This window comes from Micromys minutus, assembly GCF_963924665.1.
Source record: "Micromys minutus genome assembly, chromosome: 13".
Classification (NCBI taxonomy): Eukaryota; Metazoa; Chordata; class Mammalia; order Rodentia; family Muridae; genus Micromys; species Micromys minutus.
The window spans coordinates 45,133,438-45,159,818 of record NC_137982.1 but is presented as its reverse complement, the minus strand read 5'-3'; the positions used below and the strand labels follow the sequence as shown (position 1 = coordinate 45,159,818).

Here is a 26,381-nt window from a genome sequence, read left to right as displayed (position 1 = left end):
TACTTTGCCAGTTTTTGGAACAACTTGTCTTAACTTCACTTGTCTTTTACACTACAGTCCTTTCTTCTTCCTCTTTGAAAATATTGTGAATATAGTTGGCCTTCCCTGTTTGTATTTTGTACCTGTGAATTAGATAAAAATCTGTTTTTTAAGCTAGGCAGTGGTGGTGCATGCCTTTCATTCCAGCATTCGAGAAGGAGGTAGAGGCAGGTAGGTGGATCTCTGTGAGTTCAAGGCCAGGATGATCTACAGAGCCAAGGCTACATAACAAACCCTGACTCAAAAAGCAAAAACATAACAAATCTATTTTTAAAGTTGTATCTCTAGTAAACATGTATAAACCTTTTCCTCCATCATTATTCTCTGAGCAATATAACAATTAGTAATATAATATTTATATTAACTTACAAGGATTAGAAGCTATCAGTTCTTCTCTTTCAAATCACTGTGGTCACAATTTCTGTGACTCTTACTTAGGTTGGGGGGAGACCTATAGTGATGGAGAGAGCACTTCTGATACTTGTCTCCTTCTCACAGTAAATCAAACCCAAACTTCATGGCCTTTTGTTCTGTTTGGCTTTGAGGGCAGTAAGAAGAGTCATGAATTGTTGGGAATAAATAAAAACACAGGCACCTTAGAAAGCGTATAGTTTTTTTCAAATTAAGAGTATGCCTACACCATGAGCCAGTGATTCCAACTTTGCACTTTCAGTATGTACTTAAACAAAATAGAGGTTTTCAGTATCCAAGACTGTAAACCAGAACGTCATTGTAGTATCCCCAAACAGCATGTATACCTGTCAGTAGTAAAATGGGTGAATTATGTGGTTTTTTTTTTTTTTTTTTTTTAGCCAGGCAGTGATGGTACCTGCCTTCAATCTCAGCACTCAGGAGGTAGGTGAATCTCTGTAGGTTCAAAGCCCAGTCTGTAGACAGCCAGGGCTACCCTATCTAGGAAAAAAAAAGGATTATGGGATTTTTTTCATATTAAAAATGTGTGTGTGTGTGTGTGTGTGTGTGTGTGTTTTCTGTGGAAGGGGCAATATGTGTGTGGATCAGATGACAACTTGCAGGAGGTGATTTTCTCCTTACACAGTGTGGTTCCGAGAACATAGAGTGGTGTCAACTGCAGGTGTGGCTTAGGCAAACACACTGGAGAGAGAAAATAGTCCGTATAATTTTTTATGGGACAAGTTCTGTGTATGTATATATATAATTAATCAAACTGAAGATCTAGGATATTTGCATTTTAAATCTTTGTTAATTCTGCCTCAAATTAAAATAATTTTAAAAAGAAATGTTTCTGTCACATCTGTGTAAATACACAGTCATGCATGGCATAGCAATGGAGACATTCCGAGGAAAGTGTAGCTAGGCAATTTCATTTCGTGCAGACATAGAACATAATTCTACAAGCTGAGGTGTGTGGTTAGTAGGCTGTACCATCGTATGGGTAGGTGGGTAACCTTCGTGAGGAAGACACTGCCTTTGGTCAGCGTAATAATCTGACATATATATTAACAGTAAAGACAGTGTGGCTGGGTATTCTCAGTGGGTTATAACTCGTCTCCAGCACTCCTTATGATTGCTGTGTGGTAGTGTACTAAGGGATTCATCCAAGTCTTATGGTGTTTTCTTTTACTTTCCCCCTTTTAAAAACAAAGTGTACTAAATAATGTCATGAGGCCATTCAAGGAAATGCATTGGCCTCAACCCCATGTAGTATTGTGAATTGTCGCTATTTTCATCTTTATTAAGTAGACATGCAGTGATATGTTTCTTTTATTATTGTTTATTGGATCACAAAGCAGAGATGGTACATTCAATGACCATAATATGAATTATTAAAAGATGCCTCTACTGGGGAGGAAAAAAAATTAAATGAATTTAAGTTAATTGCATAGCATTTCTCCTTTGTATTATTTTGTTACCATTTTAAGTGGAAATATTACATAGAAATCACTTAAGAATATTCATTTCATTATAGTATATCTGAATTCAACTTTGCTTTGGCAGTTGTTTCTCAAATGCATTAGGATGACAGTGTGGCAGGATGGTTGTGCTGGCTGGTTTTAGGTCACCTTGCCACAAGCTAGAGTCATTTGGGAAGAGGGAACCTGACTTGAGAAAGTGTTTCCGCCAGATTGGCCCACACCAAGCTTCTGGTGCATTTTCTTGGATTGGTGTACAAGGAACCTGCTCAGTGGTGGTCCTGCGTGCTGGGTGAAAGCGTCTGAGGGGGCCATAGGGAGCAGATCAGGAAGTCGCGTTCCTCATGGCCTGCTTTGAGTTCCTGCTCTGACTTTCCTCAGTGATGGAACTATGATGTGGAGCTTTAAGGTAAAATGATTTTCATACATGTGTTATTAAACTTCTTGTCCATCCCTTTTCCCACTGGGTCGTTCGAATGAATATGGCCTCAGCAACTCATGTATTAGTCCACAGGAGATGAGCTGTTTAGAAAAGGGTTAAGAAGTTTGGCCTTGTTGCCAGAGGTATGACCCTGGGGATGAGCTTTGTGTCCTTGCTGCTGTGGATCAGGATGTGAAGCTCCTCTGCTGCTCCAGTCTGCTGCCTGCCATGATGATCAAGGACAACCCTTCTAAAACTATAAGGAAGCTTCCAGTTAGATGCTTTCTTCTATTGAAATTCTATCTTCTAAGAATTGCCTTAGTCATGGTATCTCTTCACAGTAATAGAACATTAACTAGTGTAAGTTATGCCCATGCTTCCTACTTCCTCCCTCCTCCCCCATCTCCCTTATGCTTCCATGTCACGTGGATTCTAGCATCATCTTCTCCCCTTCGGAACTCTTAAGATACCCTGTTCCCTCTCATAGTACACTTTCCACTTCCACACACACACCCACTTCCAGATGCTTGACTCTAGATCACATGTAGTTCTCAGGTGTGTGCACACTTGAGAGCTGGGGGCAGCGGGGATTGGGCTGGCGTGGAGGGGAAGGGAGTATGGCTGTCCTCAAACTTGAAGATATGCCTACTTCTGCCCCCAGTTTCTGAGATTAAAGCATGCACTACCACTCTTTGCCTAGTTTGAGTTTCTTATAGATTCTAGATATTAAATCCCTGTCAGGTGGATAGTAAAAAAAGGTGTTTTGTTTCTGTTTGTTTTGTTTTGTGTTTTTCCCTATTCTGTAGACTGTCTCTTCGGGTTTAGGATTGTTTCCTTTGTTATGCAGAAGCCTTTTAATTTTAAGCAATCCCACTTGCCTGTTGGGATTAAGTCCTGTATTATTAGAGTTCTTTTCAGAAGTCCTTTCCTAGATCTGAAGTATTTTGTGTATGTGTGTGTGTGTGTGTGTGTGTGTGTGTGTGTGTGTGTGTGTGTATGTATGTTTAAATGATTTACTTTACTTTATGTGTATCAGTGGTTTGCATGCATGCATATATGTGTACCACGTTCATGCCTGGCATCCACAACAGTCAGGAGAGGGCACTAAACCCCCTGGAATTAGAATAATGTGGACAGTTACTGGGCTGCTTTGTGGGTTCAGGGAAACAAACTCAAGTCCCCACTAGAAAAACAAATATTCTAATCTCTGAGTCATCTCCCCAGCAGGGGTTCTTGATGTGGTTGGGTGAGTAGGGTTGTGTAGAAACCAAAAGTCAGTGTGTCATCTCTCTCAGGAGCTAACCAGGGGGACCTGGGCTTGCTGGTCGGCGAGACTGATTGGCCAACAAGCCCTGGTATTACAGGAGCGCACCATCTCAGACGCCTGGCTTTTTAAATGGGAACCGAGGCATTTTGTTTCTTCTGTTCTGAAACTATTGTGGGTTGAATTTTTTTCCTGATTTACTTTTTTTAAATTTTTATTTTTTATTTAGTATCTCCAGTAAAGCAGACAATCTATAAACTAAAACCTTTGGTAACTAGGATTTTTCTATGTACTTCCCAGTAATTTTTTTCTTTTGTCAAAAATTTTCCTTACATACCAGCCGGTGCTGTATACGTGAATATACATACGTACTAAATGAATACAGATGTTCCTATTTGAGACTAAGTTATCTGTAAAAAGCAACGGAATGTTGTATCACACGCTGTTGATAGGGAAAAGGCTAGAAAGTGGGCTGGGTGTTACTTGCTTTAGACACCTCATTTTCCATCCGCTGTGGCTTCGATCGCCATCTTGGACGCTAAGGGCACGATGAAGAGAGGGAACACAGAAGTTTGGATGGGAGCTGCTGCCCATTCTTCAGTGCCCTTGTTTCTTACCCCAGTGCAGAAGCGGTAACTCCGTTTCCCCCGACGACGGCCTTGCTTTTACCTTTGTGTGACTATGGGGCTCATAGATGATCCGTTGTCAGGAGAGGATGTGGATGTGTGGGTCATAAGATGGACTCATAAGGAATCATCTTAAGTGGACTTATGACCAACCTCAGTGAGAGGGTAGGACACTTACTTTTCCTTTGGCATTGCTTTTTTCCTGGCCCCATAAAATTCTAGTTTATTGTTTTTGTTTAAATTATCATTATTGTCATTATTATTACTACTGCTTTTTGTATCTAAGCTCAGTGTTTTAGGAAGATCTCTACATTTGTTGGTTTAATCCACTGAGTGCTGTGGTCTCCTCTATGCCTCCGGTGCCTCACTTCCCCTCTCTTAAACTTATCACGTTCTTTTGCAGTTTCTTGCTTATCTTCTGTTTCTGAAAGTCGTATTCACCAAGATCTGGCATAATGTTTATATATTATATATAATTGTTCAACACATTTCTATAGTCAGCAGGCCACCTTCCTTTCTATAGATTTGTTAGGCAAGCTCTCTTAGAAATGTAGACCTAGTTTAAAACAGCCCCCACTCTTTACCCGTGGGCAGTAACTGAGTGGCCCCAGTCCACTGATACTGGAAGCTTTCTTTTGAAAGAACTCTATTGGTAGGTGTCACTTTTGTAGTAGGTGATTAACTGAGGTTCAGAAACTTTAAATCATGTTCCTGGGATCTCACAGTTACTATGTAGTTGAACTATAATTTGAACTGGCATTTGCCTTACTTCAAATCCACGGTTTTCTTACTGGACTGGACTGTTTCCACAGGAAGTCCGGCATAGAATCATAATGTGGTGCTACTATAACTTTTTTTTTAATCTTTAGATCAGTTTTGCTTACTTTTAGGGATTTTTTTTAAATTCAATTCATCTGTGTGTGTGTGAGTGTGTGAGTGTGTGTGTGTGTGTGTGTGTGCGCGTGTGTGAGTGTGTGAGTGTGTGTGTGTGTGTGTGTGTGTGTGTGTGTGTGTGTGTGTGTGAGTTTGAATTATACACACAAACTCAGAATTTCCTTTTAAGGCACACACATTATTGTTTTTGTTTGGTGTTCTCACAGTGTACACCATCCAGTTTGATAACACTGGAAAGAAGCCTCTGCCATCAACAGCAATTCCTATCACATTCTCCACTGGTCCCTACGGCCCACCTGCTGCCTGCCTGTTTCGTTAGTGGGATCATACATCATGTGGCTCGTTTTCCTCAGTACATCGTTTCAGTCAGTCATCTGTATTGTGGCATTGGCTAAATAACACTGTTTTTCCCGGATACGCCCCTTGTTCTTCTCCTTGCTGTAAAGCTGTGAGTTGTGAAGGCTTTAGTTATGTTCTTCTGGTAATTAGTGTTGATCATCTTTGCATTTGCTGGTGCTCATATGTCCTCCTTGGAGAAACGTCTGTTCAGTCTTTTGCCTGTATTTGTTCAGGTTCTGCTTTTTATTGTTGAATCATTACAGTGGAAGTTCTCTGCGTATCCTAGCACTGTACTTCTTTGAAAAGGTTGGAGTGAGGTTTAATCAGGAGCAACAGAGCTGAAATAATTTTATCCTATATACGGTTTTACCATAGTTAGAAATTTTCTTATAGCTAAGAGGGTTTTTTAGTCTCAGTATATAAATATGGGCCTCATAACTCATGACAACTGTAATTGCAAAACTGACCTATAGGTGATATTTAAAATTAGAGTATAAAATTGCAAACAATATACAGACTCAGTAGTGACTCTTATACACAGGTTGTGAACAAACTATTTTGAGAAACACTTCTAAGTCTCCAGTTGTGCTGTTACTGGGGGCCACTGGTGATCAACACAGATCTTACATAGTACCTGTGGAGTGGAGGAAGCCCTGAGTCAATAAAGTCCTGAGTGTGTGCTGTTGAGAGGGGTGTGGCCATCAGGGACTGCAGGGAAGATGGCACAGCATCACCACGCCCCAAACAGCTTAGCAATATGGCAGTTTGTACAGAAGGTGTCCACCTTAGCTTTCTCCCTCTGAGTGTTGACAGACTGTTTCTACCAGGATTAGTTAAGCCTAGCTAGATCCAGCCTTATACATAGACCCTTCTTATTGATCTGTGTGCAGTAATCCCATCTCTTTCTTCAGCTGTGTGCAATTGCATATTTCCTATAAAACCACTTCCTGTTGCATACACAGTTGCCAGCATATCTCAATCCAGTATCCCAGTCCACCTGACCACAGCGTTTCTGTACATGTGTGTTTCTTCACTTCCTCAGTGCCCCAGTCAGCCCCATCACTGAAGTCCATGCAGAGCACAGCAGGTAACCATGACTGAGGTTCAGAAGCCTAAACCTAAATCCTAGGTTTGAACTGTTCATTCTGATACATGCGCAGTGAAACAATATGATTAGTAACTTGATGATTCCAACCGCAGATGTAAACTGGGAATGAATTTGACTCTACTGTTCTAGTTTTGTTGTTTGGGGGTGTCGCAGTAAATATTTTTAAAAGGAATGGCCTATCTCTTTATCGTTCCCCCTCCAGCCCCCGAGGTCTCACTCCTCAGATGCCACTTTAATATGGAGCTGAACACACAGACTCTGTCGCTCGGTTCAAGCCGCCCTCTCCACATTCCCTTCCCAGGCAGTTCACTCTGCCTGCCCTGGTGCTTCGTCCCCAGGGGGATAGTACCACCCAACACAGGCATTACTCCAAGGCCCGATAGCTTTTCATACAGGTTATATATTAGATTCGAAATCCACAAACCCTTTACACAGTAAGATTAAATACAGTAGACAAAGATGCGAACTGCCCTTCTATAACAGATTAAAAAGACCTATAAAATCCTTTACAGATATTCATATCTACCTATCTCCAATTGGGGCCACCAGGATCTAAGTCTGCTTTCTCCAGCTCCATCTTGATCTCTCTAGGAATCTCCTCCTCTTCCGTTTTCCATGCCTTTTCCCCACCTACTTCTCCACTGTCCAAACATGTATCAACTTAACATAAATCTACATGGGGGTTTATGTTTCTTTGGGTGTTTTGTTTTGGTTTTGGTTTGGTTTGTTTGAGATAGAGTTTCTCTGTGTAGCCCTGACTGTCCTGGAGCTTGCTTTGTAGACCAGGCTGGCCTCAAACTCAGGAATCTGCCTGTCTCTTCCTGCTGAGAGCTGGGATTGAAGATGTGCACTGCCACCGCCTGGCCTATTCTAGTATTTTAAAAATAAAAGGCCATCTTTTATTATTAAGTCATAAGGAGGCAAAAATTATGGGGTAAGACTTAGCAGAATTACTAAGGAAGTGAAAAGAAGTAGAAAGGAACCAGGTGCAGGGCACTGATAAATCTGAGAGCACAAGGAGGGACTTGGAGCAAGGACCTGCTCGGCCTCTTCCTCATCCTTGTCAGCACCAGCTAGCTGCTCTTCTGTCTTCATCATCCTCTCTGTCCCACATCCATCTTGTCCTCACAGAGGCACCACTTTGATCTCTTCTGACATTTTTGTCCTTGGTCTCAGTAAAGATGACAGTGGCACATCTTATTTGTTTCTCTGCATTAGTTTTCATTTCTCCCATGCTTTCTACTTTTTTGTTTTGTCTTAAAGGTCTGACAGTCATTGCTTTCAACTTTCTAGACTTGGAAGAAGATCCTCATTGTCCACTCTTAAATTTGAAGCACTGGCTCTTCACAAGGTTTCCCAATACACAGTGGCATTCAGAGGGTGCACAGTGTAAGCAGTAGGAGCAGGAAGAAGGGGGATGTGTGCAGGGTAACTATACAGCTTAATGTAATACTCTCATTAAAACTCACCGTTGGATCTTCCTTGATTCATATTTGTCTCTATAGCTAGATTAGTATCTAAAATGTAGTCCTTCCTGTTTCACCAGCCTGGGCACTTCTCATAAATGTACTCACTAAAGGTCAAAGCCCTTATAAGCATAAAAGCCTATACTTGAGGATACTTCTAGAAGATTGCCACCTCAAAGGCATTGGGGTTTCCAGTACATACATAGGAAATCACCTTAGATGAGAGGAGAAGGAGAAGAAAAGAGATTCTGTTCCCAGCTCTCCTACTTAAAGGCTCTGTGGACAAACTTGAGGAGGTTGACAGCACATACAACCATGTAGTCTCCATCTGTTTTTGTTGATAGAGCTATAGCAATTGTTAAACCCACCCTTTGCTGCTGTGTATGTTTGGTTTTTTAACTTAGTCTAGCTGAAAAACAAGCCTACCTCCAATTATAGCTTAATATTTTCTGAACATTAATTTTGCAAAACACAGGTAAACAGAATATGTAGGAATTGTATGTTCTTCAGAACATTACTTTAGTTGTTCGTGTGTGCACATGTATGTATATGCAGTTGAATCTACCAGTGCCTCACCATGGATGTCAAGAGTCAGATGTCTCCTGAGCTGCCTCTCTCCTGCCTTACCCTTGAGAAAGTGTCTCTCGTTGAACCTGGAGCTTAGTGTATTTTGGCTCGACTGGCTGGCCAGCCAGCTCCTGTGGTTTTCCAGTGTACACCACCACCCTGGGCTAGTGTAAAAGGTGCGTCCACATGGCTTTTTACATGGTGCTAAGGATCCAAATTCGGTCCCCATTCTTGAACAGAGAGTACGTTCATCTACAGAGCCTTCTCAGCTCTTTTTTTTTTTTTTTTTTAAGAAAAATGTTGAATTTAATTTATCTCTATTGATTGGTTTACCCAACATTTATTTATTGAAGATCTTGTGATGGGTACTTTTTTTACATGGTGTTGAAGATGACTGATAAAATATTCAAATTTTTCCTGGCTTTCATGATGATACAAATGGATCCAACAATGCTGGGTATAAGAATAATTATCAAGGGCAGTAAAGAGAAGTGAGTCAAGGTGTGGGAGTAGAGGGTGGCAGAAAGGGGAAAGAAGCTGTTTTTTAAAAGATACCAAAAAGTGCACTTGAGCAGAAATGGGAAAGAAGCATGTGAAGACGTCAGTGCTGGCTCCTCCTTACTCCAGGCGCATGCTGGCTCCATGGGGGCTCCGTCTGAAGAAAGTCACTCATCAGTGAACTTTACAATGGTTGGAAACAGCAGTTCTGTCTTCAAATAAAGTCTTATTCAGAAGTCCACTGTAAAATGTCCAGCAACTCTGATTGGCTGTGCGGAGGTGGGGAGGGGGGGCATATATCCCAGACCTCGGAGTCCTTTCTGCCACCTCTCTCTCCCTCTCTCCTCCTAGCACCTATTCCCAGGAAGCTTGGATTAATAGTTGCTGACCTAGACCATTTTATAGATGAGTAACCTAAGATGTTACCTATTAAATAGCCACCTGGAGTCACTCAACTGTTTAGAAGGTGAGTAGCCCTTAATCAAAGTGCTTGAGACTCAAAGTCTTCAAGTGCTTTTAGATTTCAGAGTTTTTCACATTTGTTACATGTGTACAAACTGATTAAACATCTCCAATTCGAAATGTGAAGTGTTCGTCATCCTGAAACTTTGTGAGCATCATGGAACTCAAAAAGGTTGGCTATCAGAGCCTGATGTGGACACCTCAGCCTGTCTTCCATGGGCACGAGTGTCCCTTGTGTGGCAGGCACTGTGCTGAGGAATGCTCTGTGAGGTGGCAGGACACAGAAACTCAGTTCTAATCGTGTTTTCTAACCTTGCCTTGTGGTACAGTCTGGTCTCAGCTACTCGGGAAGCCAAGGCAGGAAAATCGTTAAGTCCAAGGGCTGCCTGGGAAACATACAGTGAAGCCTTTTTGTTCAATTCCTTCTAAGGGTGTGGGGCGTCTAGAGGCAAGTTTGATGGCATACACTGTAATCCCAGCACTTGAAGGAGGATCCCAGGTTTGATGCCAACCTGGGCTGCATAGCAAGACCTTGCCCCTCCCCTCAATTGTTTTTCTATAGTAGGAGACAAGAAAGGGGCAAAATAAGCAGTTTATAGTGTAGATAGAATGGTGTGCTAGCTCTTGTTCACATGGAAACTTGTTGGAAGGAGGAATCTGTCTTAAAGAATACAGTAAAGTCACTCTACTTCAGAGTACTGTAGTCACTTGAATGAGGGTAATTCCTTAGGAAGCCGTAGTATCAGAACAGCACACAGAAGTACTGTTCTGATACATAGGAAGACAAAAGAGAGTTTGTATCCTGAGAGGGTTACTTCATTGTCTTGTGCTGTCAAGACCAAGCATCAAGCCATTGTCCCCTTCACATGATGGCTTCTAGTGCACCTAAGTGGTGAGATCCCAAATGGTCACCCCCAGAGAACTACTTTTTTGCTCAAGAGCCTCATGAATATTTTGAAACTTTGTCCCTGGGTGGGCGTGCACACGTGTGTGTGTGTGTGTGTGTGTGTGTGTGTGTGTGTGTGTGTGTGTGTTTGTGCTCCAGCACTCAGAAATCAGAGCTTTACCTAGCTGAAGTTGGCTTAAATTTACCCTGATATTTTCTGTTTGCTTATTAACTGCTAGGAATTTTGTAAAGTTATGTGTGGGTGTATATGCCTATATGTGGTACCGGAAGCCAGTGGCTTTGGATCCCCTGGAGCTGAGGTTACAGAGAGTTGTGAGCCATGTGGTGTGGGTACTAGGAGCCAAACTCCAGTTCTCCAGAACAGCAAGTCTCTTAACCACAAAATTCTTCAGCCCAAAGAATTTTTTTTAATGTAGCTTTTTTGTTAAACAAATTATTTTCAAACATTGGTTGCAAGGCCATCACAGACTTTTTAAGTTTATTGAGGAATAGCTGAATCCTTGAGTCATGGTGAAGTCAAAGGGTTAGGATAAGTGTATTCCAGTGTTTTCTGCTTTGTTTTTATAGCTGCCTGCTGATCCTAACACCTTTCATTTATTTGACTATTGTGATAGCCTTCTAGTTGTTAGTAGAGTCAAAAAGCCTATTGTCCTTGAAAAAGGAATCAAAGTGGACTTTTATTTACTGCAAAATTAGCACCCATTTCTCTAGCATTTGCTGATTTTCATTAACATGCACAAGCATGCACACATGAGGTCTTAGAAAACAGTGTAGTAATATTCTTTTGTTTCACCAAACAAAATCGCTTTGGCTAAAATCTCTCCTAATAGAGTCTGGACCCAAAAGCTAATGTGCTACAGTTGTTCCAGGTGTTGAGGACCATAGGACACAAAGGCATATAATTGTGACTTCTCAGAGGACAGACTGCTAACCACTTCTGTGTCTGGATGAGGTCATTTTAATTGTGAATCTGAAACTTACTTGATATGCCATGGGACTCAGACAACATTTTTCTTAGACTTCTTGAAGTACCAGTAACTTTTTCTGTTTGGTTTTGAACCCAGAAGGCATCGCAGCCGGAATTCACCTGTCGGTCCTATGCTGTGTTGAGATGGCTCACCAGCCTGGCTACCTCGTCTGCTGCTCCGCATTGTCTCATGCATTGGAATAAACACTCTTACTTTCAAGTCCTTAGTTCTAGTGCTACTGAAAATGTAGTATCACATGGATGTCATATTAAAATGCAGGTTCCGCCTTCCCAACATGTCACTTAAGTGAGAGTCACAATTGTCATTGTTCCTCTTACAGCCCCAAAAAGTCAGGCCACAACATCAAAATTTCTGTGACAACATAAGACCCTCTTTAAGCAGAGGATTTGAGTTTTCAGGCATTCGGTAGACTAATACACACTACTCAGAACTAGAATTTACTTTCTTAATATTTCCTTTTTCTTCCTCACTACCATCTTTTAAACTAAAGTCTTCTGTTCTTGTTGTTGTTGATATTATTATCATTAGTTTTTTCAATGTTAAGACTCAAACCCAAAGAGTCACATGTGCTAGGCAAGCGTTCTACCACTAGCTCACATACTTTTCTTTTGAAGTGGGCATTCACTCTGTTGCTCATGAACTCCTGCTTCAGCCTCCTGAGTCCCTTGAGTTACAGACCTGTGTCACCAGGCTCAGTTACAGACTTCTTTGGCAGCTTCCATTTGGAATGTTTACCAAATAAAGTCATACTTTAGTAATTTTGCTTAAGATAGAAATTTTGGAAAAGCTGATATCTGAATCTCTAGAGCTAAGTCTTTAACTTTAAAAATCATATGTCATAAATACATGACATGTTTCAAGTTTATATATTGCTTGTACAAATTGGATTGCAGACCCAACACTCATTGCCATTTGTTTAAAAGATATCCTTAGGGAAATAACTTTACCTTTCAGTAATGGGCCTTGTCTTTGGTTTTAGAACACCAATGAAAAGAAAAGCCTTTTCTCAATGGTCCTGTCTGAGAAATGGGAAGGATAGTCCCGAAGGCACGCTTTGAGACTCTGAGATGGGTTATAGAAGACCAGAGCTGCGGGGGAGGAGAGCAGAAAGGACCTCAGTGTTTGCCAGTGCCTGCATGAGCAGCACTTGCTCACTGCGGATGCGGATACAGGGGCTGGCCAGGCCCTCATGGCACTGCCTGACGGGTGCTGAGTCACTGCTCTCCTTGAACAGCAGCATTTTCTCTGTAGTGGCCTGTGGTTCTTCCTAACAGTTATCTTATGTACAATATGTCACTTTTAAATTCGATTAACTTTGATATTGCCAAGTATAAGAAATTTGAGAAAGTTATGGTGTCCAGCAAAGATGTCATAGTTGGCAATATAATTTGGCTGGGCTGACCTCTAGTATTTTCAGAAAATTCAGTCTGAATTTGAATGGGCGGAGGTTGTTGAAAAGCTTCAGGGATCTGAGTTCTAGAAGAGAACATAAAATCCTTATTAAAATATGCTAGAGAAGACTATCTCAGGAATGTTTTAAGTTGCAAGAATTTGGTTTTAGTGGAAAATATCAAACAACATGATTGAGATCATCCTATTCCCTTTGTTTTAAGGAAAAATATTGTGAGTCCTACATTTGGACATATAAAAGAGTATGTCTCAGTGCTCCATGTTTTCATTGAAATTTAAAGTTTAAAAGTTTCTTAATATTGGTTTTAAGAATAGCTTGAGCCAGCCCAGCAGTACATGCCTCTAATCCCAGCTTGGGAGGCAAAGACCTCTCGTGAGTTCAAGGCCTGGCTAGTCTAGATAGCAGGTTCCAGGGCAGCCGGAGCGAAGCTGTGGTATCAGAGCGCTGTGAGGGGTGTAGTACAGAGAGTTTAGACAAGAGTCTGAGCACACAGACTGACTCATGCTCACAACTCTAATACTCAGAAAATTGAGGAAGGCCTTTCTTCAAGTTTAAGGCCAGCCTAAACGAAATATATATACTTTCATCCTGTGTAAAATAAAGGGGAAGGAGTAGAGTTTTGTTGGTTTTAGAGTATTCAGAAGGACGTGAAGATGAAAACCGGGAGTCTCTGAGAACCAACACCAAAAAAGAAGCTTAGTGACAGTGAGCAGTCAGTCCTCACTAGATCAGTCAGCTCATGTACAAAGCCCAGAAGACAGTGGGTGCCCCTAGGAAGTAACCTCACCTCTTCCAGACAAGAGCTCAGTGACTTGACACTTGTCCTGCACCCAAAGAGACATTGCCCATAACCAACTACAGAAACACTAAGCTTTAAAATGAAAAGTGAGGACTGGGGAGATAGTTCAGTGGTTTAGATCACTTGGTATTGCAGAGGACCTGGGTTTAGTTTCCAGCACCCACATGATGGCTCACGATCATCTATGACTCCACACTTCCAGAAGAGCTAACACTTTCTGACTTCCACAGGCACCAGGCACACACACAGTTGCATGTCTACACATACATACACACACATATACATACATATATACACATACATACATACATACATACATACATACATACATACATACATACATACGGCAAACACTCATACAGCTAATAAAATGAAATAAACCCTTTTTTAAAAAAAGCCTGACTGGAGCCTGGAATGTCCAGGGGTCTTTTCCTTTCCTTTAAGGATTTGTTTATGTATATGAGTGCTCTGCCTTCAGACACACCAGAAGAGGGCATCGGATCCCACTACAGATGGTTGTGAGCCACCATGTGGTTGCTGGGAATTGAACTCAGGACCTCTGGAAGGGCAGTCAGTGCTCTAACCACTGAGCCATGTCTCCAGCCCGAGGGGTTCTCCTTAAAAGAATCAAAACTACTACACTGTAGATGTCTCTCACCTTAGGGATCAACCACCAGACTCCCTCAGAACATAACCGGGACCTTTTTCTCTCCTTTCTCTCCCCTCTTGTCTTCAACGTCCTCAATAAAACCTCTTCCACCATGTTCCAAAAGAACATGACTGCGAGATGTAAATAGAAATTAGGAGGAATTTTTATGTTGAAAGGAACAATTAATTTAGTAAACAACAATATCTTCCCCACCCCCCGAATTAAAATACGTAATGTAGCTCAGTGGTGGAGGATCTGTTACCCGCACAAGGGTCCTAGTCAGTGCTCAGCACCACCAACCACTAGAAAATAAAGCTAATATCTAAGACAGATGTTCAAACAGTGTAAAGCCCCCCAGGGGGAAAGTTCACATTTTGAAATCAGGAATTTCAGCAGGGAAATAAGAAGATTAAAATTATAACAGGTAAATTTTAGACACTTTTAGAGACATTATGCTAATTTAATTCTGGAAAGCTTACTCTGCTTAGACTCTGACAGGTGGCAACCTGATGGTGTATCTCCAGGCCCTGCCCTTCTAGGCTAGTTGTCCCGTCCTTGTCCACCTACTATGTGTTGGCTGCCAGGAGCACAGTGCTGTAACTGAGCGGAGTCTGTGTGATGTGCACATAGGGATAGATAGCACTAGCACACGTGCCATGGCAGCTCTTACAGCTGAACCTGAGCCCTCTGTCCTCACCTGCGCTCGCTCCTTCCAACATCGCGCTGACACACTGTGACACTCTGCAGGTCACTGTGTAGGCCACCAGCAGTTGGACGGCTTTCTTGACATCTTGTTGTTGTAGGCACTTTGGAAATGTGTTTTGGTGGTGACAACTGAGCTCGACTGAATTTTCTGGGTCTGTCAGGTGCCGATAGTGTGCATTTTCTAGACGGCTGGCTATAGTTTGGGGCATAGACTGTAGCAAGAGAATAGACATTTCTTTCTGCAGAAGGTCCCTACGGGGTTCATTGTGATCTTAGGCTCGTTATGACACTTTTGAAGCCATTAGACCTAATAGGCATGTTATATGTATTTCATCTGTAATCTTAAATTAAGTTTAATTTTTTAATTACCCAAGGCTTATTTCAAATATGCAATTAAAAATCACTTTGGGACATTTCTCACTTTTGTTTGACAGTGAAAGTCACAAAAGTAAAGCAGGCAGGCAAAGAACCGAAGTCACTTTTCATCTTCCCTGTGTTGTCTGTGACAGTGAAAGTCACAGAAGTGAAGCTGGCAGGAAAAGAGCGGAACTCACTTTGCGGAGAGTGTGACGGTGTGACGGTCCCTTTTTCTTCAGTGAGGCTGTAGCAGGTCTGATGTCAGTCACTTTGGAGACCTTTAGACCTCAGTGCTCATTTACCGCTAAAATGTGCCCGCTCTGCGTCTGCATTATGAAGATCATCTGTCAACACTTTGAGATTCCCCCTTTGTTATTAAGCGTGTGATGCTCTACACTGTCAGGTTTTTTGCCAATTATAGTTAAGGTACAATAGTGTATTCACCAGATCAAAGTCTTACATTGGCGGTAGAGGAATGATTTGTAAGTCTTTATTCATCTGAATTGTACAGTAGAACACCTGAGGAATGCAAATAGTCCCTCTGAGGGCTCTGCCAGGAAGGCTGTGAGAACAACGGGGTAAAACTATTGTCACTCTGAATTGATGTTTTAGCCACAGTAATTATTCCTTCTCGTTTCCTAACAGTTTTAGCTTTCTTGGATATGTTGACCATACTTGGGACACAAAAGTATGACACTGGACATTATCTTAGCACATGAGTTTGTTCTAGTTCCCTTTCAATTAAACTGTATTTACTGTGCTTTTTAAAATGACATATTTGACTCTAACTTGTATTAATAAAAGCCATTAACAATAATACTTTAATATAGAGATTTGAATATTTTATCTATAAAGAAACTTAAAATGTCATGATACCATTATAGGCAAAAGTTCCTATTTAAACCCCCTTTGCTTTATTAATAATTTTCGATAAGAAAACACCAAGTTTTATTCATAATTTAAGGCCATACACTTTATTCCAAAATAAATCTTAGGGGTTAGTTTTCTCTCTAGGATATGACTGAAAGGATACAAATATGATCAGAAGTCCCTAATAACATCAAATATGTGATTACCCTTGCATGATAAACATGTACAAACTGTGTGGGTTTTATTTCTTTTTTTATCTTGAATCCTGTACAGCTAGGTTTCTCTGTGTAATCCTGACTGTCCAGGAACTCACTCTATAGTGGCCTCAACCACAAAGATCTGCCTGCCTCTGCCTCCCAAGTGTGCTGGGATCAAGGCCTGTGCCACCATTGGGCTATATGTTCTTAACTTTCCAATAGCTGTTTGAATTCCTGCTATTTTGTTTGATATTTGAGTTTTGATGAATTGCTCTTTAAATTTTCCTTTTCTTTACCTTTAAAAGTAGCTTATAACATTGATTTAACAGATTTGTCCTGTAGCATTTTGCCATAATGCCTATTAAACTTTAGTCAAAATACAGGAGTCTGGGGCCAGTGAGATGACCTAGTAGGTAAAAGTGATTATTGACAAGCCTGACGACCCAAGTTCAGTTCCTGGAGCCTACATGGTGGAAGGAGATTCCTGACTCCTTCAAGTTGTCCTCTAACCTCCATGGCTTGTGGGTGCAAGTCTGTGTTTAAATAAAAACAAATATAAAACACAGCATTGTAATCAGATACTAAAACCCCGTTTATCTCTGTTACCATCCAGATGTGTAAGCAGAGCTGGGTAAAAGCACAGAGTCAGAGTGTGCTGTGAGTGTCTGAGAGTGACTAGGGTGCTGCCTGCTGACTTTGTTGTTTTCATGGTTTCTCTACAATGCCACATGACTATTGCTATTGCCTTTTCTACATATGATGAGGAGACAGGCTTAGAAACAGGTACCTACCCAGGAATAAGAAACTATGAGCAGAACCTTTTAATTCTATTTGCTACAAGTGTTTCACTTAAATCCTAATTACTACTTTTTCAAAGCCCTCTCTTTAGAAGAGGGAGAACCGATGGAGCCTTTCTAGGCAACATCTAGTATGTTTCCTAGTGGAGTTGGCTTTCCATAACTTTTTTGACTAAAGGAATTTATTTCCTCTGCATTTCTATTCATGATCCTATAATAATTTGGATTTATAAGAACAGCATGTACCCAACTGACTATATTTATAAATCTGAAAGAACTGCATTTGTGTTGTTGTTGTTGTTGCTACTGTGAGCAGAAGCCTCCCTTGAAACCAATGGCAACTGTTGGTTCTGTTCATTCAGGAAGGAGCTAACCCAGTCAGTAAATGTCTGGATGGGACAAATAATGTGTGTTTCAGGGATGCTTCAAAAATAAGTTGGCATTTCTAAGTGTGATTCCTGTATAAGCAGCCTTATGAGTTCTCTTTGCTAAAACTTATTTGTAAAGGACATTAAAATTATAAAATAGTATTCAGAGGTCCAAGTATTCATACCGAACGAATTCAATCTAACTTTTAAAAGTTGATAATATTTGTAATACACTTCCTATAGGTACTATGCTAAAGTAAAACTAGACTAGAGTAGAAAATTCCAGCGTGTACCTGAAGAAATCGCTGCCTGCTAATGCCTTGACCTTGGAAAGATATACACAAAAAGATGGCATCATAAAACCGTGCAGTTCTTATGAATATGTATGTGCTACTTGATAATAATGAATGTGGTACAGCCATGCATGCACTACAAGATAATGCTCTGCCCTTTTTTGTCTACAGGTTGATAAAAATTAAAGAGTGGGTGGACAAGTCTGACCCAGGCGCCTTGGTCATTCCTTTTAGTGGGGCCTTGGAACTCAAGTTGCAAGAATTGAGTGCTGAGGAGAGACAGAAGTATCTGGAAGCGAACATGACACAAAGGTTAATTAGCATTCATTTTCCCTACACTTTATTATCAACTATTTCCTTGCAGTAATTTAATTGCTTGCGCTGATAGAATAATAAATGACAGAGTAATTACCATTATAAAGAGGGAATCTTCTCCTTTCTTTACCATGAGACAGAGTGAAAAGATTTATTTTAAATTAAGTTTTTAACTGTCATCTGTCATCTCCGTACAGTGTTTTAATTATAACATAGGTATTAGTTATGTATATTTTTGAGGAGGAATGATCGCCAAAACTCTTTCGTCATGTTCAGTGGGGGAGGGGAAAGGGTGAATCACTTGCCATCATTTTTTTCTGAGTAACAATAATATATTGTTAGAAGATTGGGTTTCAATCAAATAATTTTGCTTTCATGGCTCAAATTCTGGAAATAATTAATATTTGATGAGAGTAGTCATAGGCCAGGAAGATATAGATTCTCTTTTTTACTAGTAAACAGTTCAAAATGCTTCAGGCTAATACAATTAAAACCAATTTTAGAAGGGGTTTTTTTAAGAAATAGCCTCTGCTGTCTTGACCTCTTCAAGTGTGCTTGGAAGTGAGTGGTCATTTACTAATATCTTTACCATCGTCTGCTAGGGATGAATGACTTCGGTCCTAGATGGATTCCTGGCATAGTCAACTTCAATGTTGAGTGAATTTGTTTCATTTTATTTCAGTGCTTTGCCAAAGATCATTAAGGCTGGATTTGCAGCACTCCAACTAGAATACTTTTTCACTGCAGGCCCAGATGAAGTGCGTGCATGGACCATCAGGGTAAGATTCATACTTATTCATCAGCTCTACCCAGTTCCACACTATTGAATTCAGATTGATATCACTGACTTTGAAGTTTGTCATGGTGGCGGTTAGCTAGTCATTACAGATGAGGTTTTTGTCCAGGATAACTTTAATTATTTGTGAGCTGCTGAACAGTGAAAGTGGAGCGGCATTGATTGAGGCAGGTAACAATTGATTCTGCCTATTACATAGTCTGAATTTCTTCATCCTGTAGAATCTGTCTACCCTCCTCCTGTGGTCAGAGATAAGACGCACCAGTATTGTGCTTGCTTAATCTGTGTGACTGGGTTTGTCTGCAGTGAAATTGATGTTGCTTTTCATTTTGTATTCGCTAAGTTTGTTTGGGTTGCGGGAGGTTCTTTCCTCCCTTGCCTTGCTCGGATTACATTTTCAGCAATAAAAGCGATATGACATCATTATGCTCTTCATAGACACACAGTTGGGCTCAAAAAGCTAAACTCGGTGTGTAATAATAATTCATTTTTTTCTATCGAATTCATAGAAGTGATGTTTATTTTTACTGCTACATGTTCAACTTCTTCAAGACTGTGACTTATTTTAAGCTGAATGTGATTAGGGAGATAATTTATTCCTATAAGACAATAGACTGAAATATAATGGTTTGCTTCTGAATGTAAATGTATTATAGTAATATAGTAGTTCCTGTTGAAAACACGGAAATATATGTAGTCCTAAACTGTGTACTACAGACTGTAAAAAGGTCAGAACTTTTAGGTCAGCATTTCGGTGAGTCTGGTCCTGTGCTGTTTGAAATACATGTTTGTGCTGATCTCTGTCCTGACCTGTGACTTCAGTACCGCTGGTACGTCATTTTTATTTATCTGAGAAGAAACATGGAGGTGGTCGGCACAATTACATATGCCTTGTGAACCGGAGACTCACTTCCCTTTTATCTGCCCCCTTTGTAAGAAAAAAAATGTTTCATTGTCTTCTAACAGGCTTTTTATATAAACATTAAAAATAATGTCAAAGCAAATCCAAATCAGTAAACAATGTCCCCTGTTTATTATTACTGTGTATTTTAAAGATGTATCTGAAAGTCTTCAAACTCCAAACTCGAGTGTGTGGCACAGGAAGGAGCACCTGCTGGTGAAATGTGAAATGTGAAAGCTGGTTTAAGCTGGTTTGTCTTAAGACTGATTGTTAGTGCCACGGCTTAATGTGTAGATACTTAGTCAGGTGAGCATCAGGGAGTGACCACATTGACCCAATACATCTTTTATTGTAAAAACTGTGCTCTGTGCTGTCAGGACCCTTATCACTTTCACATGCTTTATTAAGCAGCCTGTAGGTCACCATTATTTCTCAGATTTCTTTCTGTGGTTGTGTGTGTCTGGAATGTATGTTCCTGTAATTTTACATATGGGATAATTACAAGACATTTCTCTTTCAATCTTGACTTGAATTTCCTTCATGATTGTTAGAGGCAAACTATATTATTCAAAATTTAAAAAAATATCTTACTGTTAACATTTCTTGATTATTTCAAAATTATTTGCTGTCTGTAGCTTATCTGATTTGCTAGAAATGTCTAAAAATGTCCCTTTATATATTGATTTTTTCTTCTGTTTAGATGAGCTGAATTTTTGAGGGCTTTTTATCTTTTTTAAACCTTTGATAATTCAACTTGAAAGCTACTTTAAAGTCTTTTTTTTTTTTTTTTTTTTTTTTTTTACTCTGAAGAATAGAAAATCGAAGTGAAACCCACACCAAACCAGACCCTGCATCTAAATCAATAAACCGTAGATGACTGTTAGGAAAAACAAAGCTGTGAGCGGTGCCTCTTCAACCTGCTGGTCCGCCTGTGCTCAGGCTGCTGCACAGGCAGCCCTGGTAAAAACACTAATTGTGGAGCCGACTTCGAACTCCCATTAAACTTAAGTTTGAGTTGAGTCAACTGCAGATCAGAGAGAAGAAACTTAATGCTTACAATCAGTCATTTTAAATGCAGTTATTTTTCTCTGGTCCTTTTCAAAGAAAGGAACGAAGGCTCCCCAGGCTGCAGGAAAGATTCACACAGATTTTGAAAAGGGATTCATTATGGCGGAAGTAATGAAGTACGAAGACTTTAAAGACGAGGGCTCTGAGAATGCAGTGAAGGTAAGGATGACGTTTTTTACTTGCACATTCTGTAATTTTAGCAGTAACCGGAAGACGTGCACGGCAGACGACTGCTGTCTCTAAGCTGCTCGCTGTTAGGACACCGTGCACTGATTAGGAACCGCCCGCACCCTGCTCCCCGGTCAGTTTTAAATCGCCCTACGAGGGTTTTTGTTTGTTTTTTTATCTCCTCTACCTAAAAATAAAAATAAACTTTTAGGTCACATAAATACAAAGAATTTGTTGGCTAGTAGCTGATGAAAAAAAATCATAATAACCCATTTGCATATATGAACTAGAGATCACAGTCTGGTTAAGTCAAGGGAACAGATAATGGTGCCTAGTTAGACAAACCTGCTGACGCTGAAACTTTCTGGGTTTCCTTTTTCTTAAAGATCTTTGTAAATTTGATTTGTTTTTTCAACACTAGAGGGCAGGTCCAAAATTGTGCTTTATTTTAGCTAATAATTGTAATTTGATTTGCAGACACTCACAGTAAAGCATTGTTAAATATGAGTTGCAAATGATTTTTAATGTAAGTTCTATTGCAAAATTCATTTTTCTAGCTTGTTTGATTCTTCCCAGAGAAACTTGTTAATATCCAATAAGTATGTAGTTCACCTCACTCAGAGTTGGCCTTGTAGGAAGCTTCTTTAATTTGAAGATGTCATAGATAATGTTGAGAGATTCAAACAGATCTCTTATCTTGGCTATTTCATAATTTAAAAGGAATATGAAAGATATTTCAAGTTTGGTTTATTCTTACCAATATTAGAACAGCAGGGCTTTGATGGGACTGTTGAAACCTTAGAACCAGGAAGGGAAAAAAATCTCCATATAATTGCTTAGATATTGATTGAGAGCCATTATGATTTAACCCCCCCCCCCCCGAAAAAGTCAGTGTCCAACTAAACAAGTCCATTTATTTACTGGTGTCGTCTGTATTGATACAGATAGGTTTGCAAATACTGAGGTGAGCTTCATCGGGAATGCTAATTAAACTTGGAGAATATCTGATTTCTTTTGTCAACATGTGATAGCATGTTAACTTTTTTTTTAATACAAAAAATCAAAATGAGGACATTTTTTAAAATCCAGAGTGGAAGCTTGTCATACTTATAATTATGACAAGTATGTCTAAGTCGATACTTACCAGACCTTAGTTTATTTTCTTATGATAAACCTAAGAGAAAATGAATTGTGAATACTTTAACAATTCAGAACTATAATATACAGTGCAATAATGTTTCCTGCTTATAATATTATGTAAGGCTGAGCACTTTATATCATAAATTGGGAAAGATCAGCTTCTGGCTTTTCCAACCTAGACACTAAATATCTCATGAATTTTGACTTCCAAAACTAACGTTTAAATTTTGAGCTCTGGATAAATGAAGGATTTGAGCTGCTCCTCATCCAACAGTGTTTACTTGGCCATGTCCATGATAAGTTTGAGGTTGCAAACAGGAGTGTGTGTGTGTGTGTGTGTGTGTGTGTGTGTGTGTGTGTGTGTGTGTGTGTGTTTATTTCTACCACCAGTGCAGATAGCTAATTCAGTGCAGTGCTGTGAACTATATACTGAATAGCTCTTTGGGCTTTGTAGTCTACAGGGATATCACACTATTAGCAATCATATCTGCTTAGGCAAAGCTGCCTTCTACAGATGGCTGCTTTCAAGTGCAAATGAACTGGTTAGACGTGTCTTGTTTAATACATACTCAAGATTCACAAATGGGTATTGATTTTTTTTTTCAACCAGTGTTTCTGATAGCAGTGGAAATGGATTAAATGGTCTCTAGAGAATTTAAAGAAACACTGTCACTATTAATAGTAAACTTGAGTGTAATAAAGTGTATAAACTTACACTAATATGTCATGTCGATGTATGTTTCATTTAACTTGTACCTATAGTTTTATAATAGTAGGCTTAGATCTTAGAAGTAAGTACCATATGGCTTTCAGTACATCACATCTTTACAAAAACATGTGAATGTTTATTTTGTATGTCTTTTAGAAAGATAGAATATCATTCTTTTTAAAGATGAACTTCCTACTGATAGCATATTGCTATTAGGCAAAATCCTTTGTACTGTACACTGTCAAAAACATGCTTGTGAGGGTTCTTCAGTTTGGTTTGTTGTTTAAACCTCAGATGTATGATCTTTGTTAGTGTTTTATTGCTAATAAATATAATTTCACTTGACTTTGAACCTTCTTTCAGTATTGTCAAAGGGAAGTAGCAATCTTATATTAGACAAAGTTTTCCTGTTCTCAAGAAAAACACTTTTGAGAATTTGGGTACCCATTGTTGAGTAGTTGGTGCCAGAGTCACAAGAAACTGATAATTGTGTGAGTGTTAAGTAAGTCTGTGCTGTGAGCCTGGTTTGTTGGTGTGTAATTATCAAGAGCATGTCTAGATCTGTACACCAGCAGGTGGAATCATTTCTTTGCTGACTGATTTACCAGTGGGAAAATGCCTGTCTGCAGTTCCAACCTGTAAGCGTCTGCTTGGAAGCCACACTGTCAGAAAACTTCCAACAGGACGCCCATGCCAGTGCCGTTGTCAAGAGTGAGCAGGGCCACAAGAGATTCAAACACATGCATCACAGCTCATCGGGTTTTCTTAGAACAAACTGTCTTTAGGACATCACCAGGGTCACCAAAGAGTTTCTTTAAGCAAACAAAGCGCATGTGGCTTTTTCTGCCTCATTTGATCAGTTTCTCACAGTAACTTGCTGGATGTTTGCAGACACCCCAGAAATGTACCATGAACAGTGTGTAATGAGACTTAACGACATTGGTGTAATTTACATGTGCGTGTCAACAGTTAGCGAGAAGCGTATATGGAGGCTTAGTCCTGTCTAAGCCAGTACGCTTGTTTCTCTGTTTCTCCTCAGGACTTGTATGCCTTCCTCCACCTCTCCTCTTTCTCATTATGTTTCCACATGACTCAGGGCATTTCCTTCCGTTTGTTTCTCATTTTCCCTGGCAGTTTGGATATAAGTAAGAAGTCATTTCTCCTGCTTGTCTGTAGTTTTGGTTATAAGCTGTAAGCCATTTCCTCTATTTTTTCTATGTATTTAATTATAAGTATTAAACCATTTCCTATTTTTCCTATTTGCAGGCTGCTGGAAAATACAGACAACAAGGAAGGAATTATATTGTTGAAGATGGAGATATTATCTTCTTCAAATTTAATACACCTCAGCAACCAAAAAAGAAATAAATTTACTTACTGTCCAGATCAACATACAACTTCTAAAATGCATATATTGGGTTTTGGGGGGCTTTGTTTTTAAATTAAAGTTTCTGAAAACTAAAGAGACAAAGTTAGGAATGGAAATCTTCTACAAACAAATTATTTTTATTTGTTTTAAAATTATAAAATACTATGTACCTTCAATGAAATGCAAGTTACTAAGCGTGAACAGCTTTGCTCTTTCACGTGATTAAGACCCTACTTGAAACTGTAGAAGCTTTTCAAGAGCCATATTACTCTCCCATATTACTCTCCTGATACTTCATTAATCTCCATCATGTATGCCAAGCCTGACACACTTGACGGTGAAGACAATGTGGCTTGCTCCTTTTTGAATCTAAAGATAATGCATGTTTTACAGTACTCCAGATGTCGACACTCAATAAAACATTTGACAAACCAGCCTTGGTGTGTTTGGGGATGTCTGTATTGACTGGCTGTGGTGTGTTGAATGTGATACGGCACCTGCTGGCTGCTGATTACAGATTTTAAGGCGTGTGTGTGACGCAGGAACTGGCAGTGTGGGGCAGCTGCAATTGTATCTTAAAAGTGAGTCTTTCATGGGAATTAGAAGAATAATATGCCAGGGATTGTCTCAGAAAAAGTTAATTAATTTGTAGATGGACAGTTATTGAAAGATGACAGCAGTGTCAGGGCAGAGGTTGTAGGACCCGCAGCTCTGGCCAGCACCCGTGAATTCTGATTGTTGTTGATTCTCTAACCAAATGGGAGCCATCTCTATTCTCACTTTTCTTTAAAATTATCAAATTGTAAAAACTGATCATTTCATTTTTGAGGGGTTGCATTTTTATTTCAATTCTGATTCATATACTGGTTCTAAAATTACCGAAAAATAATTCAACTTTGATCGTTTTTTAATCTTTCTTTACCCTCGCTGTTGCAAGTGGCTTATAAATAAGCTAGTTGAAAATTGGGCATGCACACAAGTCAGGAACCCTTAGACTCAGTATAGTGAATGGTTGCTGACCACTTAGTGACCTGGATCGTCTGCCATGCTGCTCACCCGTGAAGACAGAGGTACCCCAACTCCTTCCTTCCCGAATGCCCCTTTTGCCGCCGTGTGAACACTCTCGTGAGCCCTACTGTGCTCCAAGGCACAAGTACAACCATTTGCCACATGCGTGAGATGAAGGTCTGTGCCCGGACCAGCTGTTGCTCTATTGTATCGGTGTGGCCTGTTAAAGATGCAGAAGTGTGTGACACAAAAGGGAAGGTCTTTCTTTCGGAGATCCAGCTGCCGTGAGGAAAGATTTAACGCAGACTCCATTACCTGGAATAGTAGTACAGGTCTGAGGCAGGAGAACGGTGGACACAAGGATCTCCTGAGCAACATGGCAAGACTCTCAAAAAACAAAATGAAGCTACACATGCTAGTTCACCACCTGTAATCTCAGTGCATGGGAGGATAGCAGAAAACTGGGAGTCAACAAGACTGCAGCTCAGGCTAGAGAATTATAAATAAGCAGTTGATGGGGTGCCGTGGGGTGATAGATATGACCCAGAACCCTGTGGTGACAGCAGTGAAACAAAGCCACATGTAGCTTAGCGACTCCAGGGCATTTGGGTACTGTAAGGAGAAATCAAATACCTTGCTTCTGCATCCGTAGCTGTGCTTAAAGGCTTGAAGCTGATCAGACTCCCGCTCTCTAGCTTCTAGTGTGATGGCTGCGCACTGTGGGAGAGAAAGGAGACCATCTGAGGTAACTACATTGGTTAAGGCTGAAATTAGATGTTAAAAATGTTCAGCATACAAAATTGTATGTTCTACACAAGTTGAGGGTTCCAGAAGCTGTCACCTATAAGTTAAAACAGTACCTGAAATGCTTTCAGTGACACATATGTATCCACTGTAGCTTATATACTTTTAGAAGTAAATGTTTTTGTATCTCTCCAGGTTAGTCCCAAATTTGTGCTCAAGATCTGATCTGTGCCAAAAACTTGGGA

The 26,381-nt window shown here is 40.1% G+C and overlaps 1 protein-coding gene across 1 annotated transcript in view; it reads left to right on the top strand.

Moving 5' to 3' along the window:
• OLA1 (Obg like ATPase 1) overlaps positions 1 to 24,818 on the top strand; it is a 113,954-nt gene extending 89,136 nt beyond the window's left edge. Inside the window, exons 8-11 of the mRNA XM_080927226.1 lie at positions 18,090 to 18,230; positions 18,916 to 19,012; positions 21,035 to 21,157; positions 24,282 to 24,818. Of these exons, the coding sequence (XP_080783352.1) occupies positions 18,090 to 18,230; positions 18,916 to 19,012; positions 21,035 to 21,157; positions 24,282 to 24,383 (463 nt within the window). The 3' untranslated portion in view covers positions 24,384 to 24,818. The remainder of the gene's footprint in view (positions 1 to 18,089; positions 18,231 to 18,915; positions 19,013 to 21,034; positions 21,158 to 24,281) is intronic.
• The last annotated feature ends 1,563 nt before the right edge of the window (positions 24,819 to 26,381 follow it).